The 20,191-nt window shown below is 38.2% G+C and overlaps 1 protein-coding gene across 8 annotated transcripts in view; it reads left to right on the top strand.

Annotated features, from left to right (window-relative positions):
• CDKL5 (cyclin dependent kinase like 5) overlaps positions 1-20,191 on the top strand; it is a 141,903-nt gene that overhangs the window by 87,420 nt on the left and 34,292 nt on the right. For all 8 annotated transcript variants that reach the window (XR_003924197.1, XM_030019701.2, XM_030019702.2 and 5 more), the window contains 5 exons: positions 2,293-2,413; positions 3,606-3,665; positions 9,387-9,477; positions 14,149-14,338; positions 18,795-18,875. Coding sequence is in view for 7 of the 8 variants with exons in the window: in XM_030019701.2 (XP_029875561.1) it covers positions 2,293-2,413; positions 3,606-3,665; positions 9,387-9,477; positions 14,149-14,338; positions 18,795-18,875 (543 nt within the window). In the remaining variant the exon portion in view is untranslated. The remainder of the gene's footprint in view (positions 1-2,292; positions 2,414-3,605; positions 3,666-9,386; positions 9,478-14,148; positions 14,339-18,794; positions 18,876-20,191) is intronic.

The raw sequence follows: 20,191 nt of genomic DNA, 5'->3' as shown, positions 1-20,191 counted from the left end.
GCTGCAATATCTAACATTATTTGCATCAGAATAAAAGGATATAATGATAGAGGTAGATGTCATGTAGAGTCTGTGTCTAATGTCATTTCTGTATTAATGGTCACCTTTGTTTTCAGTTAAACTTTGCAGTCCATGAACATTTCTCATTTTCAGATATGTCAAATAGTTTCCACAATAGTATCTTTGAAGACCAGGATGATTTCTGTACTTTTGGATGAGGGAAGGCTAGAAGGAATTAAATAAAATGTGGTATAGTAGGCTAATGTTTGTTTTAACTGGTGATGAACACCTTGTGTCCTTTAGGGAATCTTAGCTCTGCAATACTCAATACAGATTACTTAAATTCACATTTAGTCTAATCTCCTTTGTTCATCATCCCCTTAGTTAATGTCTTCATATAGGATTATGTCTCAATGTGTTGATGCTACTATTTTGGTATTTGTAACACTAACTTCTTGACTTACTTATCCAGATCCAGCTTCTGTGTGGACAAGAATCTAACTAAAATCAATACAATTCCTTAACAGAAAATTCCTTTTCTCAGATCTGAAGTGTATTTCTAAGGAAACTTACACTCAAGCACATAAGTTCCAGTATTTATTCCCAGATTGCAAAACTTAGAAAGGTTTTCAAATATTATCAAAGTTTCCATTTGTTTTGTGTTATATTTGTGTTCATTAAAATATCTGACAAGAGAAAGCTCAAAGATTTTATTATACAGCTAAAGAAAATGTTTGTCAAAGACAAGGTGAATTTATTTTAAATGAAAAATCTACAAATGCTCAAATCCATAATTAAATGAGTTGTGTAAGGCAATATAGCCAAAATACTTATTTCTATTTCATTGTTCAGTAAATAAGACTTTTCTCTCTTGAAGCGGGCTGCTGCTGGCCATTATTCATTCAGGATTCAGTCTACAAACTCCATTGTGCTTCTAATTGTGCAAAATTAGAGACATTTGCTAACATAATGGGAATCTCTGTGTCCTTTTTCAAAGAGGAAATTGACTAGTATAAACAATCAGTTTATTTTCTTCCCTAGGTATATCCATAAACCAGTTAATATGGCCATAGTTACTGTACTACAAATATGTCTAAGATCAATATAGCTGATATATAGGTATAGGATATTCCCTTGGTTACTATTTATGTCCCTATGAGGCATTTTTGTATCTGTTAACTTCATGTGCACTAACAGGTTTGTGTTGCTTTAACTATACCCATTCACAGACAGGCACAGTTTGTGATTAATCATGGCCCTGCTATGTCAAAGCAGCAGAACTAGCTTAATAATGAAGAAAACAGTATGTTAAAGCACAGTTGGATATTTACAAAATGCTGTGCTCTACTAAACTTTTCATATAGCCACACTGACCCAGTGTTTCTGTTTAAGCAACTTTTCGTAACTAAATGACTTCTTAGAAGTTTTAGGGTAAGTGGTTTGATGACAGTTGTCCTAGTTTCAGCTGGGATAGAGTTAACTGTCTTCCTAGTAGCTGGTACGGTGCTATGTTTTGAGTTCAGTAGGAGAAGAATGTTGATAACACTGATGTTTTCAGTTGTTGCTAAGTGGTGTTTAGACTAAAGTCAACGATTTTTCAGCTTCTCATGCCCAGCTAGCAAGAAGGCTGGAGGGGCACAAGAAGTTGGCACAGGACAGAGCCAGGGCAGCTGACCCAAACTGGCCAACGGGGTATTCCTTCCATACCATATGACGTCCCATCCAGTATAGGGACTGGGGAGTGGGGGCGGGGGGGAATCGCCGCTCGGGGACTAGCTGGGTGCCGGTCGGTGGGTGGTGAGCAATTGCACTGCGCATCATTTGTACATTCCAATCTTTCATTATTGCTGTTGTCATTTTACTAGTGTTATCATTATCATTATTAGTCACTTCTTTTCTGTTCTATTAAACCGTTCTTATCTCAACCCATGAGTTTTACTACTTTTCCTGATTTTCTCCCCCATCCCACTGCGGGGGCAGGGGGGGAGTGAGTGAGCGGCTGCGTGGTGCTTAGTTGCTGGCTGGGGTTAAACCACGACACAGTCTTTTAAGGACTTGTGGTGTATTTGTGGTTCGCTTTTAAGGATTATTGTCTTCACAAGTGCTTTCTCTAGAATGAAAACCGCTAGTAGTATGCTTATGATTAAAATACATTCCTGGAATGTTAAAATACTAATTTTTGTATAGCCAGGCTCAGTGGCCTAAGTATCTTGCTTCAGAATGCTGAAAGCGTGTTATCTTCTAGCAACTACTATATAACTCTTTTAAATAATGTGTCTTTTAAACACTTAGAATATGCTTGAATTGCTAGAAGAAATGCCAAATGGAGTTCCACCAGAAAAAGTGAAAAGCTATATCTACCAGCTAATTAAAGCAATTCACTGGTGCCATAAGAATGATATTGTTCATAGAGGTAAGTGTGTAGTTCTCCACATGGAAATAAGCCCCGGGTAGGAATTTGCTTTCTAAAGGGAAAGATGTTACAGCTTGAAGTAATTTGCATTTAATATAAATACAAGCAATTGCTTTATATCAACAGAAAAAAAACCTGTAAATTTGGCTGGGTCTTAAGTCTGCTGCATGACTTCAGATTGTTTTGATACTAAATTCATCTACATATAAAGCTTGCTGCCCACTGGCTTTGGGGTATGGTATAAAGATTGTATTACATGCTCAGTGAAGTGAAACTGCAGTACGGACTTCGCCAAAGGAAAAGGAATTTTTTTAAGCATTTCATGGTTCTCGGTCATTTCACTTTTGCATCTGGTAGTAGAATATTAGGAGAGAAATAACCCAAAACTTAAAGTTTGGTCCTCCATGTTTTAGTTCTTAAGGCAGTTCCTCCCAGCTCCCATGAGTTCAGCTCTGTAGATGTACCTTCTCTCCTAAGCTTCAAGCACTCAGAGTACATACCTTGATGTGTGACTCTATCTAGGTTTAGGTATTGTGTCCTGATTTAATAAAATTCTGTTTTGCTTTGTGGCTTTGCAAGAGTAACATTTTTAATTAATGTTTCCAATCAATTAAAATTGTTTTACAATATGCTATTTATATTTAAGACTGATCAAACATAAGCATGAGTCTGAAAATATTTTGTAGACTATAGTTTGAAAAATGTCATGTATAGATACCACAATATCCCTATAGGAATAAAAAAACGGACTTAAAACTGGACAACACATTTTTTTCTAAACAAATTATGAGAGGTGATCAAGAAGATCATCATAACTGAAAATGTTGAGCACAATACACTTAGCATTTTATTGGTTAACTGGGTAATTAAATGTCAGTTCTTGGTATTATTTTGCAATATGCAATATTCTGCATGTTGGTTTGCTGCCCAGGACTATCTGTAAGCACCTTTTATCTTCCCATATTTTGTTGGGAAACGCTTTAAAAGACTTCAAAAGGCAGAAAATTAATTCTGCATGTTCACAGACTGAATTGCTGGAAGCTGTTTCAGCAGTTGCTCTTGTAATGCTTCATTTACGATTGCATGAATATCTCTAAATACGTTATAATGAAATAATATTTGTTGACAAAGTTCAAAATTAAAAAGAGAAGTTAATGGCGGGTTTTTTTTCTCCCTCACTCTGATACTCCAGATATCAAGCCAGAGAATCTCTTAATAAGCCACAATGATGTTCTGAAGTTGTGTGACTTCGGTAAGTTCAATAGATAGATACCTGCTTCTTGCCTTTTTAAAGAAAATCTCTTGCAGTGGAGTTTTGCCTTGTTCTTATAAGGAGTTCTACAGTATGTACTGTTTAAAACCCTTTTAGTGGTCAGAATTGATTACTTCTTCAGGTTTGTGGCTAGTACTTTAATCTGAAAGATCTCTGGGCTTAATATGCATACCCTGTGCGCAATACCTGTATTAACATGTCAGTAGAAACGCTGCATTTATTTCTTCCTATATTTGACAGAGTTTTTACTAACAGTGTTATTGGCACCCAGTGGAGAACAGTGCCGATGATAAGCTGATTAGGAGGCTAGCAAAACTGTAGGTTTATCTGGCCTGCATATTAAAAGAAAAGATAATTCTTCCTTGTTTAGTAAAGACACAATAATCTTGCACTTTTTATTTGTTTTTTTTAAACCACTGGCTTTCATGGACGGTTACGTGTGTAGTTATAGGTCAGCTTTTACCCTTATGTTAATTAAGGAATCGTGTCCACATATGATCAGTAACTGAATGGCTGGAGGTTAGTCTCAGAGCTGTAATGTTAACTCTGATGTTTCCTGACCTATGAATACATGTTTAATGTCAGCTTTAAGGCGTTGAAGAATTAGCACCCAAGCGCAAGGTGAACTTTGCCCATGTATGTAATCCCCAGAAGACAGCAGGGCAGAGCGTACACTGTTCCAGCAATCTGTATTTTTATTTTAAATGCTACATAAACACAGAATAAAATATTGTTCTCTCTAAAAAGCTTACAGTTTGGCTTGGTAAATAAAAAACAATTCCATAGTGCTCCCTAAGGGTGCTTTTCAGTGAGAGTGGTTTGAAAGCTGTCATTTCAAACCTCTGCAATTTTGAATGAAAAGAACAACTGCTAAAAAAAATGGATTGAAATAGTCTTTTAGGAACACAAAAAAGGCGTTTGTCATTTGCAGTGCTGCTTATTTCTTTTAATCCTAAAGGCATTTTTGCTTAAGCATTCAGAAACAAAAACCATTCTAGGAAAAGCCTTAGAAGATTTGGTCCGCACGGGTTCTTTGAATTACGGGCAATTTATTCTGCAGCGTAGGGAACGGCACAGCTCTGACAGAACAGCAGCACGCTGCCACGCGGTGCCTTCAGTGCCCTCGGTGCCCGTGCCTTTTCGGTATGCACAGGCCTCCTGTCTGCACCGCTGTGGCTGTCGCCCCGTGCCCAGGCTGCCCTGGCACCGTCGCCCAGAGCTGGTGGGGCAGGACTTTTCCCTTACCCTACACTTATTTTGGGGGCCTTGCCCCTGCAAAGCAAACCCCACCGGGGCTGGTAGGGCCGGGGCTCGCCCGGGGGTGAGGGCTGGTGTCACCCGCACCTTGCCCCCTCGCACCCCTTCGCCCCCAGCGCCGGCGGTGGGGGTTGGGGACCCAGTCGCTGCCTTGCGCAGAGGTTAACAGCCAGTCGGCGGGCAGCGCCTGCCCCGACCAGTGTGTGCTCCAACCGGGGCTAATGGCATCACCAGTGGGAACAGCCAATGGGGGTGTGGGCGGGTCCTGATGGGAACCGTTGGCCCCGCCTCCTGCCTGGCCACGCCCTTGCCCGCCCTCCCTCGAGACTTTGCGGGGGGCATCCCCTGAAAATAACATTCACCGTTAGAGTTGGCAAATGCCATCAGCTAACCAGTCTGGCGTGTGAACTCGTGTCAACATCCTCTGTGCAGCAGCATTGCAGGAAAATAAAAAGCCAAACAAATGGTACGATCATGTTCTGGACGTCGGTTTTCTCACGAGGTACAGATGATGTGAATTTGTCTGTGAGCAGTGGTGCTCTCTGTGGTCTGCTGGCTTGCTCACACTGTATGCTCCAGCCACGTTCTCTTCCTGCTGTTGGAAAAGTCATGCAGTCACAATGTACTCGAGGTGCTCGGCACAATCGCGAGGAAGGCAACCTAAATTATGGGAATTTCTGTTGTTCTTATTGTTCCCGTGGGCTAGTTTGAATTTTGATCAATGTTTCAGTTTTAGTTGAATTCGAAATTCCAGGCAACTCTTATAATTTGGGATAAATTTTAATTTTTTAGCCTTATTGCTAATTGACATTATTGCTAGTAGCTTAAGCTTTTACTGTAAAATGTCCATCAGAACGGTATTAGCCACAAGCGTGTCCTGAACACGTACAGATTAGGATATAAGAATTTGCCTTTTAACACGATTTAACATATGCTGTCTGCCTACCTAACTTAATTAATGTTTTGGAACACAGGTACTTGTCACATACAGTGCCACATTTCTCATGTGGTAACAAATGCAAAGAAAAGGTCTGTGCATCCATCCCAATGCAGATATTGAAGTAATTGGATGTTTCCAAATAGCCCAGTGGACAAAACGGTTCACATAGAAAAGTTCATAAATTTTTAACAAGATAGTTCCTTGTAATCCTTGTGCCATGTGTTCTGTACATATCGTGCTAGATAAAAATGAGATGGAATGTGGTGATTGCCTGGACACATGTTGTGTGGGTGTCATTTCTGCCAATAGAAGTGGAAAAAAGAGAACAGTACAAAATGCCGATTATAGGAGATCCATCTGACTGTTGGAAATAGTTAGGCTTTCTGACTAGTGTGTTTGCTGTTTCAACACCAGGGCTTCAAAATTACTTGTTTTAGAAATCTCTTGATCTCTGTATGATGCGTAAGCATAGAAATCGTGAAATACAGGACTGGAAAAGGCCTCAAGAAATTCTCTAGTTCTTCCACCTACTCAAAGAAAGGATTAACCATGCCTGTGTCATTCTTGACAGGTGTTTGCTTAGCTTACTCTTAAAATTCTGAATAATGGAGGTTCCCTAGTGTTCCTGGGCATCTGTTAAAGTACTTACATGTCATTAATGTTAGAGAGCTTTACTTTATGTCTAACTTAAATTTGCCTTATTTCTCTATAAGAAACTGACAATCTCCTTTTTTCCTTACACCTTTTTCCTTGACATCTCTCCTATCATGTTCTGAGTTGTTTAAAGTCCTTTCACGAAATTTCTTATTTTGCTTGTTCTCCCTTCTTGCATCGTGATGCATTTGCAAACTGTTGCTTTCATGGTTGTTCTCACCTTAATCACCTTCTGTCTTCATCTTCTAATCTATTCCTTCTCACTGTTTAGAGTTTGGTCTAATCTTCTCCTAGTTACCTTCTCTTATTTTTGTATCAAAAAATTCTTCCCGATACCTCAGCACAATTTGGAGGAACAGTAAGCTAACTCCACCACGACAAAAAAAAGTAATTGTGCCCTTAGAAAGGTATTATGCTTTTTTGAATTATTAATTCTGTCCGTCCTCTTTCAGCATGGTGTCATAGAGTCAGAGCGGTAGTGAATCCATAAAATGGTTTCTTACATCACCCAACAATATACAGATGGCACTGAAGCCCATGACAATAATTTTCATTTCTGTCTTCACCAAATCCATTCTGCACCTAGCCTGTAAAGTTGGGGGCTGATTTTTCAGACTACATTAGCTGATGATGATTTCTGGACATAGTTAGTAGCTCCTGACTGTGACCAAGTTCCAGTAGACTGGCCTAGGGGGAGGAGGATGCATCCTTAACTTGTTGATTCTTCTGGTGCACATGGGCTTGTGGGCTGCCAGGCTTATGCATTACATTAGCACATGTGTTTATTTGTATCATGCAACATCTTTTCTTCCCCCCCCCCCCCCCCTTCACTTTGGGGCTTCCCACTTGCTTTGGCTGTCCCACTTCTTCAGTGTAGCTCCTGGTTATCTTCCCTCTTTTCTTTAAAAACATGAATGAAAGATTTTTTTTTTTCACTGACAAGATTAATCAGATAGGTCATGTAATTTGAAACAGAAACAGGGCTGCCTAAGCAGTTCTAAATATAGTAATGTTTAGAAAATTACTCAATCCCAATGTTACAAGTAATAAAAAATTCCTTACCAGCTTTTCTTCAGCAGCATCAGTAATGTTCATTAACCTTTATAGGAACAGATCAGAATTATTATTATTTTGGGACAACTTTGAAATATCTGTTCCTCATCATACATGCCTTTTAGTTTACTCACTCTTGAAGGCAGAGGTATCTTGCAAAAAGTAACAGCTGTAACCTATGTCAGTAACAAATTTATCATTGTTTTCTCAAATCAGTAGTCTAATAATAATGATCTGCATCCAAACCTTTACTTCAACTTGGAGTAAATTAGTGTTCCACAGGTGTGAGTGGGGCTGGGCTTCTTCACACTAAGCTGCCAAATGAGGTACACTTTCAGAATACTAAAAAAAAAAAAAAAAAAAAAAAGAAGAAAAATTACAACCTTACAAGCATAGTTGTGTGGGAAAAGCAATTTGGCAGCTTCTGCATAAGAACTCAGATATCAAGAAAAATTACTATTGCATTTAAGTAGCACTTATTGATTCTGAAAATGAAATTATGCCTTTATACCTCTGCAACACTTAGGAATTTTTATTCTTTCTTCATCACTCACGCAATAATCGAAAGAGTCGTAGTGATTTCACTGAAGTGAATTTTGGACCAAGCTTTAATGCTACATCCCAGTAAGAAAGCATTTTGAAATGTTGCTTCTGCATTTCAGTCCCAAAAATTTGTCTCGGTTTGAGCTCTAGTAAGGAGCCTACACATCTGGAGTCATGCTGCTGAGATCTGTCTGTCCTCAGTCTCACCTTAATATTAATTAGTTGTTTGAAAGCAGTAAGACAAATGATACTTTTCTGAAAACAGTGACAGTATCTGCCTTAGGGTACTTCTACATGAAGAATCCAGTAACATCATTACTGTGGTGCTCAGCTGACTTAAATGGAGGAGAATGAAAACAAAAATATAAATTATACCTACATCCGGGTTTTCTAGTATACGCACTCTTCTCACGGTCAGTGGTCTTAATTGTTATACCTCAGGACAGAAGTTAAGTTTTGGTACAATTGCAAATAAGTATACTGTTTGGGTTTGGTGGTTGGTTTTTTTTTGTTTTTTTTTTTATTAGTCTTAACAATATGATGTGGAGGGGGCAGTTAATTTGGACTTGGTTTCTGATGTTAATTCACTAAGAGCTGTGTTACAAATGTGATGCTAAAGCAGGTGGGAAGCTGACACGTGGAGTCAGCCAAATGCAGATATAAAGAAGTTTTGCTGATCTTTGGTAGACTCCTGCCTTTTGTAGTTTTGGGGAGATGACCCTGTTCTTTGCCAGGTCAGAGAGGGACTGTCCTTAGATGAGAATAATACATGATTTTTTGACCAGTTTAAAAAGTTGAATGCAGTGAGACTGTAGTAGTTAGGATCAATGACTAGAAGAGTCTACTCCCCAAGCGTGTGTTACATTTCTAATGTTATGAATCTTCTGCAAACAGCATCTCAGTGAAATTACTGGCAATACTTCAATAGCTTGCATGGCATACTGACAGGTAACTTTTATCAATCTGTTTTGATTATGGCAAAGCACCAAGAGTAATAGCAAAACCCCATAGACTTCTGAGGAGAGTACACAAATAAAGTAGTCATTAAAGCAGACATGCTGACTTTCACTGTCCTATCAATAAAAGCTTGCATTTCAGTAGACAAGCAATTGTTGGAGGCATCACTCTGCACTAGGGGTTGTAAACAATTTGCTTCTATATTAATAGGTGTGACTTCTTACTGCCAAAATCAGTGCTGATATGCATACTGTATTTAAAATAGGATATAATCTTTCACACTGTTTCTTTGACAGGCTTTGCTCGTAATCTCTCTGAAGGAAGCAATGCTAACTATACAGAATATGTGGCTACCAGATGGTACCGCTCACCTGAACTCTTGCTTGGGTAAGTACTGTCTGTAGAACTGCCATGATAAATCTCAACTGATTCTTTACATTTTTTCAAGCACCTTTTGTAAGGCTTACCCATAGAGAGCTGTGGTTGATTTAAAGGGAAGATTTCAAGAGGCTTCCAGGTTTTCATTACTTTTTGTTCATTTCCAGTAAGTCAGCATTAGGCGTTGACATGTTGACCTGTCTTGAGCTGAGCAGTGTTTAACTGATGAAAATATGAAGCTGAATTGTAACAGATATAGTTCAGATTCCTGCCCCCTGCGCCCCCCCCTCATTTCAGAAGAGATTTCCATGGCAGTCCTGTAGCTTGAAATGTTCCATCAGCCTTTTGGTGGACATCACATAGCAATGGCAGCGCAGCTTTCACCACACTACACTCCTAGTTCTCTTTCATCCTTTGGGTCAAAACTATGATTTGGTTTTCATTCCCAGTTACCCTTTACCAGCACTGCTGAAGTGGCTCAGAAGGATGGTGCTAGCTTTTTACTAGTGAGGAAGTATTCATTGAAGAAGGCTGTATGAATCATTTTACTAAAGCACTTTAGAAGTTAGTGTTGCATTGCCTGTGAAAGCCATAGTTACAGGAGTAGCCTCAGCCAGACAGTTTAGTTTTACTCTTTTATTAATCTGCAAAATAAGTGTTTTACTACCTCACAAGGTTAAACAGATTTTCAGATCCTATATGAACAAATTTATAGGACCCAAAAGGGCAAAAGAAGAGACAAAAATAACTGGAGATCTACTATATGTGATCTTCCCACTACTATCACGTTTAACAGTGCATTATTCTGAACTACATGAACACTCTCATAGAATACAATTCCTGTATGTATAGCATATATGTATTTATATTCACGTAATCTAGAAATAAGGAATTGATAGCCACAGGATGAATCAAAAAAGTACTAGTCACTCCTAAGATTCTTTAAGCAAAATGTTTCATGCTGCTAAGAAACAAGTCTGTTGGAAGCTTCGATTAACACTGAACTAGACATTTCTTGAATAGGTAAAGCATTAGGTAATAATTATTCTGTCAATAAAGTCATCCCAGTATTCCCAGAGCTTGCTAATCTTAATCAAATTGGTAGGCAGTTGCGTTGTTATGTGCAGAATAGGATGTTAAAGCTGCCATTAAAAACCTCAAAGCTCAGTTTTTCATATTTTGGAGAAAACAGATATTATTAAGCTTCTGGCAAAGTGCATGTGTATATATAAGTATAAAAAAAGACATGGAAAGAAAGCATCAACCGTGGCCTTTTTCATTACACAACATTTTACTCTTTGTCTATAGTAGTAACGAGGATTTAGGAGGAAAGACATGAAAGACATAGTATTAATCTCACCTGCAGTTTTAAAAACTGTTTTGTTACCAAAGGAAATTTAGCAAGAATCATGTCTGTTTGTAATTGACTAAATTTGTTTGATTAGCTTGTAGAGAAAGGGAGGGGGTATGTGTACTTAATGCATATGACTTCAACTTTGCCGGTGTATGTTTTTAATGCCAAGTTTTTCTGGCACAAAGTGATGTCTGTTTCTTGGCAATCCCGTTCTATTTCCCAGACACTTATCTTACCATTCCCCCTTCCCCTGCATTTACCAAATCTTTACAAGCATCTCATATTCAAAAGTCTTCCCAGGATTATTAAATATATACATTTTAACAAATATAGTTTTACTTTTTCAATTTTTAAAATGTGTCCCAGAGAGGTTTCTGGTTTGCAATAAAGTTCAAGACTTAAATTTCAGGAGGGGAAAGAAATCACTGCCTAGTTATTCACAGAACATCCAAAATCTACTGACTTTGGAGAGCCTCAGGTATCTGTTAGTGGAGTAGCTGTACCCTTTGATGACAAAATACTGCTAAAAGCCAGTAGATCTTAAGGCATACCAAATTACTAGATGAAAACATGTTTTGGAGAATCTAATTTGTGCAGGAATAGACTACAGTACTTCTGATTTGTGGTGTCCCTGTCCTATAAGAGTTCTTTCATTTATCCACCCACATCACTCTTGCATTGTTTACCTGCTATGATCTGACAAGACTGATCCTGACAGTCAGCAGAACAGGAGTCTTGAGCATGCCTTTTCAAACAAAAAAGTTGCAGTTTACTCTGCCACTGCCTTAAGAAATGGGTATTTGCTGATTTGTTTCTGTTTGACTACAGAGTAAATAGTGGAAATTTCTTAAACTGTGATTCACCTTCCTTTATTCTCGTGAGCAAGGAAGGGTAATGGTCCCTGCCTCAAAGGAGTTTTAGCCCATTCCTCAGTTGTAACCCTAGCTTGTTCTCCAATGCCCCAGCATACAGCAACCTTTTCCTCATTTCACATCTCAGTGGAGAAACCTGCCTATTAAAGGGGTTGCAAATAAAGATGTGGTGGTTTTTCTGTCATAATGAAAGGTAGGTTTTTTAGGTGCACTCTCACAAACTGTTTTGCTTACAGAGCCTCAGTTTTCCAGTAGAGGCACAAAATATCTTAAGAGCAGATCCTTGGCTTTGGAGTCTGTTCGTGTCTCTGTTGTCTTTTGCAGCATGGAGAAAAACTAGTCCTTACTTGGTGCTCAGACCTGACCTAATGGGTGGGTTGGACTGGCAGCACCACAGAAAGGACAAACATTGAGTCTCTCAGCAAATCGACAAGTAGTCACTATATGAGATTAGTAAGGGAATTATGAACCCACAGAGCCATTGTAGTAGTAGTAGTAGTAGTAGTACTAGTACTTCAGGAGTTTTGGCATGCTCATGCACTGGTGGTTCCTTGTCAGCAGTCTATTCCAACCTTTGATTTTGTGAAGGTTGTTTGTGAAAGGACTGCAGTATCTCATGGCAGATTCTGAAAGGCAAATGGTTCTTGAAATTTTGGTGACCTACTTCAGCTGTCCTAGGTACTGTAGACTACTGCACTGGGCATCTCAGTGGGCCAGTGGTTTCACTCAGGCTATTGTCCAGCTAGAAATGGTTTCTCACCTTCCCCTAACTAAATCATCAGAGGGCTTACAGGGTCCTGTGGCCAAGTGTCCTCCCCATAAAGGGAAGTAACTAACCATGAGTAATCAATCAATGGGGAAAAGTGAGATATTTTTTTTCTTTAAGTCTGAGGGTGTTCTCTCTCTAAACATCTTTAATCATCAGCATAAGGAAAGAGCAAAGTTAGGATAGGATTTGTCACCTGCAACTCCTGGTGCTGTCTTATTCCAGAAATAGGCAAGCCAGCTGTAACTTAAAAACCTCTTGAAATAGAGGTTGAGTTGTTGGATTACAAGTTTCAAAAAGAAGAGACTCAGTGAAATATGTTTTCAGTTCAATCTTTGTTGTAGTCTTTATTCTTTTTATATGCTTTTTCTTTGACATGAGAAGAATTCTCTGGTTGTTCTGCTCAAAACGTAAACATCCAGAAGAGATTCTTGGAATAAGTTGGATGTTTACAAAAATTTTTTTACAAATTCAACAAGCCAGAACTCAGGCATACCAAAAAGGACTTGCTTTGGTCTGTAGTAGGAGCAATGAAAAGCCAAAAGTATGTCATGCATTAGCTGTTGCACAGCTGAGGTAGACAGCTAAACAAGCTTGCCGATGAACAGAACCTTAGAGTGAAAATAAGAAGCTGTCCAAAAGGATTTTGTGTCTCTTCAATGTTCGAGCCTTTAGAGTGAACATCAGAAGCTGTCCAAAAGGATTTTGTGTCTCTTCAATGTTCGAGCCTTTAGATTGAATGTTTTAGTAGTCTACCTCTCTCTTCTTTTCATACAAATTTCCATTCTCTACGTTCTGATTTTCTGTCTACATGTCTTACAAATCATCCTCAAGCCCATAGTCTCTCCTGACTGGAGTATCCCATATTGCTGCTTCTTCCATTAAATACCCTTGTATGTAGTCTCAAGAAAAGCTGGTATAGCCCTTGCTGGTGTAACACACACACACCACTTAGTTTTGTTTCTGATGAATTCCTTATACCTCTTCATTGCTGACCTAGCTTCTTTTGTCATTTTCAGTTTAAAATAGCAGGTGCCATCCTCTCCACCACACAACATTGTTTGCACACACAGAGACCACCCATCAGAGTTTCTCCCCAAAACCCCACCTGTGGCTTTGCTCCAAACCAGGAATTACTTACTTTATGATGCTTTCTTTGCTTTCTCGCCTGTGTTTTTTAAGGAATAGTTTTCAGGGGCATTCTGTTTTCTCTCTAATTAAAATTTCTCTTTATGAATGCTGAAACAAAGATTTCTTATAATTTCTGTTCTCCCAGTGGCCAGACCCAGTATGCCTATCCACCTGTTAAGCTCAATGGAAAAAGAAATATAATGCACAAATAGAGCACAGTCATTAACCCCCCGAGAGAAGGGAAGTTAGTGCTAGTTTAACTGGGAGTAACTGCTCCGCAGTCAAAAAGATTATTCTTCTATGTAAGATTTTTCGCAAAGGTAAGCAGATCCCTGGGGGTACTTGAGAATTCCTCTCCTGCCTCTTCAAGCAGTGATACATCAGGCAATCCAGGGCAGAAACAGAGGATTTGGTATTTGAGGTAGTTTCTTTAACATCAGAGTTTATTTTTCTGTGTTGGAAGGAAGCGAGCTGTGGGAAATATGGCCAATAAATTGAAACAACTCAGTAAGAAGACAGTGTCAGTGGGTGAAAAACATTGTACATTCGCTTTACAGAGCCCCTTATGGAAAGGCTGTGGATATGTGGTCTGTAGGCTGTATCCTGGGAGAGCTGAGTGACGGGCAGCCCTTGTTTCCTGGTGAGAGCGAGATTGACCAGCTCTTTACCATTCAGAAGGTGCTAGGCCCGCTGCCAGCCGAGCAGATGAAGCTCTTCTATAGCAACCCACGCTTCCATGGCTTGCGGGTAAGAGAAAGCTTTGTTCTTTTTTTTTTTTAATTTACTCACACAGTATTTACAGTATTGTCATTGTTGTTGTGAAGGTTTTTCTCATTTACGTTGTGCCATTATCTATTGCATGTGTTTCTGTGTAAGTACAGGATATTTAGATTATAAGACATATATAATTAAAAGTAATATTCTCATTACACCAGTATTGAGTTTTATAAATATGGTTTTTTTACTGTTAAAAGAGTTGATTAAAGATTTTCTTTCATTTCTTTGACTTGTTTAACATGCAAGTTAGCATTTATCCCCAGCTTAGTATTGCCCTGCCAGATTTGCACTGTGAAGTTCAGTGGCATAGCTCTGTCAGTTTGGGGTGTGGAAAATTGATGCCTGCTGTCTTCAGGCTACTCTATTGGAAAAATCTGAGCCATAGATGCTGCTATCATGGCAGAAGAGCTTTTTGCCTTTCAACTTACATTCCTTGGGAGTTGATGTAAGCCACATGAGTAAAAAAGCTCTTCCTACTGACGGCGTTGTTCCCCTTTCAGGGGTTTGCCAGTACCACGTAATGATAGAGACTCACTGGTGTGGAGAAGCTGCTCAAGCTGAGAAGCGCAATATGGCAAAATCCCAGAAGCAATATATAAGTAATAGCTCTGTTATCTTTAACAATACCTGGTCAGTAATTCAGGTTTTGTTGTCATTTTTTATTAATGAATGTTGCTTAGAAAGGTGAATTTATGGTCTTGATAAATGGCTTGAAATCATTAGCGTAAAATCCTATAAAGAGACATACAAAGGTTTTGGGAGACATGGTCTGTGCTAAAGACTCGAGATTTGAGTTTTACTCTGTGAAAGAGAAAACTTAGAGAATGAGAAAGGGGGAAAAAAAGGGGGACCTAGTTGTGTTAAAACATGTTAAAAGTTGCCATAAATTGGGTTTAGCTGATGATTATAAGAAATAGTTGGCTTGAGCAGTTAGGATAATTATTTTAGCTACAAGGATAGCTAATTCCTAAGAGTTTTTGTTGAAGTTTGTAGACTCTCCATCAGTGGAGAGTTTAAAAAAACAATTAGACAAGCATTTCTTACAAGGTCCTATTTGTATTTGATCCTGTTTAGAACAGTGGGCTGGATAGGTTTTTCTCTTTAAAAAAATTTATAACCCCTTATCAGGAAAGCAATGCTTTAAAAGTTTTAAGCAAAATAAATTACTGCCTCTTCAACATTATTTTAGAGCAGTTCTAGTTACACAGTGTCATCTTATTTGGATAAATGCTCTGTAATATCTTAGGATGAGAATGAAGTAGATTTGTTTTGTAGCTTTAAAATACAGTAATTCAAGAAGACAGGATGGACCTAATGTGATTAGCACAGCATTGAGAGTTATGAGTCTGTTCTCATCCTGGATCAATGGTTTATTATTTGGCCTCAGACATGTTGCTGCCTTCTTAGCCCCACCTGTAAAGTCAGGATATTAATGATGATGACAGTGACATATGCCTTGTAATAGAGAGTAGTTTTTGAATACTGAAGTAAAGTCTGAATAATGGCTTAAACATGAAAAATACTACAAAGAATATTGGTTCAGAATGTGATATTCATTAGTTAATTCATGGGGAAAAAATATTCCATGCTATATGACAACCTTAAAAATACATTTTTCTGAATGTAGCGTAGTGCTTAATAGTAGAAGATTTTCTGTTGCATAGCAGGTAGGAGGTATGCTGTGATCATGCAAGTTACTATTTACAAGCTGGATCTGGTGCTGGGTATTCACAAGATAGAAACTAGCCCATGATGAGAAATTGTTTATCCATATGTTTAGGCTTTGTGAGTTTCTATGTTACCGTAACTGTGAGTACTACCATATTGTAGCACAGGATTTTAAAAATTCCAATACGAACACTCCAGCACTACGTGCACATGTATACAGATGCACGTTCGCAAACTTTCTGTCTTTTCTTCCTGCTCTTTTCCTCCGTGCGTCTCTCTATATGTATATGTATATAGGCATACACACACACAGTTTTCCGCATTCCTGAGGTTTAGGGAGTGTTTAGTGATCTCTTTTCAGTCCTTTTGAGGAAGAAAACATCCATGGTATGTTGAAGGCCTAAGGAAATAAAATAATATGGGATCAGAAAGTACCAATAGGCTCGTGCCTTTATGGAAAATGTGAGTGGTGATGTAGGACTGTAAATTTTGTTCTACAAATAAGCTATAAATAAGCTGGAGAATCTGAACAATTCCAGTGAATAGCCATCTCTTATTACTGCTTTGCATGGCTTCGGCAGATTTTCATGCTTCCCTGATCATTCCAGATGTAAAATCTTCTTTGTGATGGTCATTCTACATGAAGACAAGAATATTTTTCCATTTGGTTCTTGTAAAAAGCCGAGGAAGCATGGAAGCCTTGCTTCACCTAAGTTACTATCGAAGATCAACATAGTAGACTTGGATTTTAAAAAAATTTTCAATCATTAGTAAACCACTTCAAAAGAAAGCAAAGTAAAAAGGAAAAATACAGCAACTATTTAGGAACAAACACATTCAAACTATGTTCTTTCATTTTCCTTCAAAGCTCCCATAATGTAATTTATGAAAAGTAATGCCAGTACAAACAATGGCCAGCAATTCATAGTGTCTAACACGCATATACAGTGCACATGCAATGCATTCTGCTTCCAAATAAACTGCATTTTTGGAAATGAGTGTTTGTACTCGGTTGCTCTTTAAAGCATAGGTTTGAAGCTAGTATTTAATCTGAGGAAAGTGAATATGTAAATATATGCACCCAACTGTAACAATGCCTAAATGTAAGTGAGAGTTGAAAAATGCAAAAGTGAAAGTAAAGGAATAAAAATCTTTAAGGCTTCCTGCTCATTGACATTTTAGACCAAACATAGAGTTCTCATATGTTTTTATACTATACCAAACTTCCACATAAAATGTTTGTTTATCTTCATGTTTGTTGATGGTTTTGTTGCTGTTGTCTGTCTCAATCACTGACTTGAATTTTATTGTTTTCTTGTATTTTCAGTGATTTTTAACTATAACTCGGTATTTTATGTGGGTATATTTTATGTATGGCTTGAGCCCATTTGGACGTACAGTGATGGCTTTTATGTACCAGTAGACAAGAAGACTGCATGCTTCCTATTGTCAGTATTCTTGCTTTGATGTGTTAGCTTAAGAGGACTTTTTAGAAAATACATAGGATGTGGATGGGATCAAGCCAGGCTGCAGCTGAAACACTTGCACAATATTAGGCAAATTCCACAACTCTGGGAACTACTAACAGAGTGTCTGGATCTCAGTTGCCTAGTTTTGGAGAAACTGTGATTAATGCCCATAGACTAGCTCATTGTTGGTTTGGTTTGGTTTGGTTCGGTTCATTTTTTTTTCCAGAGGCTTCTCTGGTATTCAAATGTGTAATTTTCTCTAAAGTCAGCATAAGTTGGATCCATGAGGTCTTTCACGCCTCTGTTGGAAATCCAGCCTTAAATTTGTAATTCTGAAAACACTGGCATATATGTTTAGTTTTTAAATTTGAAGTTACCTCGCTGAAATCAGTTCGTCTATTTGTTTGCTGTCAGTTCAACACGTACCGCGGTCTGGAGATGGATCTTTATCTGTTCCTTTTCAAGTCATTGTACTTGATGTTATGTTATAGCAATGAAATATTGGCAAGTTTTCTTTCATTTGATATAAAGAAAAGATTCTGTCTTCGTTTTATTTGACTCTTGCCTTGTTTACAAAGCAAGCAAAAAAAACCCCAGTTCTGTGCTTTATTTTTTCTTTCTTCAAATCATCAGTGCCTGTCCTGTTATTTCTAGGCAGGGCTAGTTTCAGATACTGCTTTCATCGGGTTTTGTCCAGACTCTAGTTGACAAAAGATGCCCTCCAGCAATGTGCACTACTTCTCATGGTGTTGCCAGTTCTTACTGCAGCATGACCGCAGGAGCTATCCTGAACCTTAAACTTTCGGGGTTTTGATGTTTTTCACTAAAAACATTTTGGAATTGTCTGTTAATCTTTGGGTTTTAATTAGTACTGTATATGTGCTCTCAAATTCTCTCAAAGCTGCTGCTATTAATCTTTTTTTTTTTAAATATATATTACTTATGTTATTTCTGAATCTATTTTAAACCTCCTACCTCTTGTCAATCATAATGCCACAAACACATTTATAAATATAAGTTGATTATTTCTCATTTGAGAGAGGTTTCTTGACTGCTCTACTAATCCAGAATACTTTTCTTTGGTTGACTAGATGTATATCATACATCAGCAGTTACTTATTTCATTATAATGTTTTGTAATGTTTCATAAACCACTAACTTTTTCAGTGCATATGATTCCCATTAATTACATGCCTTGATTCACTGTGTAGTTTCTATTTTTTGAAGCATTGTATTCATGTATACCTTGTTTACATTCTCAGTATATTTATGCTATATTATTTTTACAGTTTCCAGCAGTCAATCATCCACAGTCTTTAGAGAGAAGATACTTGGGAATTTTAAGTGGTGTATTGCTTGATCTTATGAAGGTAGGAAAATGTGTTTTATTTTCTGTCTTTAATATGTAAGGAAAGACGTCAGTGACTTTTTATCTTTGTTTCCTAATACGATACATCTTAGAAGTACTTGTGAACTTCCTTTTGAGATATTTTCATATCACCATTGTTTGTAGCAAAGCTTGATACTTCCTAGTAATCAGGAAAATACCCCTTGCAAATGCCAGGAGAGGCTGTTCAAATTTGACTGATTTGATAAACAGTACATAGTCCAGACAAAAGAATCACCATCGTTTGTAGCAATATGCATTCACACTGACATACATGCACAGGTTACCTTAGTAATGCTGAGTATGAGCTTTCAACCCATAATAAATTTAGATAAATCCACAGAGTATTAGGCTAACCTGAGGTGTTGTTCCTTTGTTGTTGGATAAGCATGAGGATGGGACAGTTGTCAAAGACAAAGTTGATGTACAGTAATTTTTTTTTTTTTTTAACCTGAGCCCTTAATCTGCTTGCTATCACTCACCTCTGCACAGCGTGTATGTTAAGTTACTCTTCAGTCCTGTTTTGGAACAAGTCAGCTAGTTACCTGTGGCCAAGCTAGGATGTGGTCCTGAGGTAGTTTCTTACAGGGGATCAGGAGAAGCTGGCTCCCCTCAAAATGGCCAAACACTGTAAAGCATTGTGCTATGCATTTGTGCCATGTTCCTGGGTATGCAACACATATTGTTGTCCTTATTGTACTATAAAGACATCACCATGGTAAGCTACAGTACATCCCACCCATTATTTCACCCACAGCAAGCTGAAAAAAAAAAAAGTCATAGCATCAAAAATTAGGTTTAGAATCACAGGGGTACCACCTACGAATTAAAGGCGATCTGGGACAAATAGGAAGCATGGATATGGCTAATCAACTCTAAATGAATTGTGTGGTCCCAAGCCCATCTGCGCCAGTTGTCCTGGAAGCCAGAGGTAGTCAGCTTAGGGGTATACTTGGGTGTTTACTTGCTTTTAGCAGTATTGATGTAGCCAGCAGAAATCCACCAAATTTGCTCTACGCTTTTCTTCAACACAACCGGTTCAAATCACTTTCATTTACTCTCCCTGCCTTATGAAGACAGTCAGCATAGCTTTTGTCTTGGTTTCATGGAGCCTGCAAAATTAGGTACCTTGGTGTATATAATTGCTTGTTTTGGTATTGTACATTCTCCTCTATTTTCTAATTCACAGGAACTTTTTTCTGGCATCATAGTTAGCTGTAGCTCAAGCTGTAGTAGCATATATTGCAGAACAGCAATTTCAAGATCATTCTTCAGACCATTGTTACATGTGCTGGGGTG

This window comes from Aquila chrysaetos, chromosome 7 (genome assembly GCF_900496995.4).
Source record: "Aquila chrysaetos chrysaetos chromosome 7, bAquChr1.4, whole genome shotgun sequence".
Lineage (NCBI taxonomy): Eukaryota > Metazoa > Chordata > Aves > Accipitriformes > Accipitridae > Aquila > Aquila chrysaetos.
This window is presented reverse-complemented; position numbering and strand designations above follow the sequence as displayed.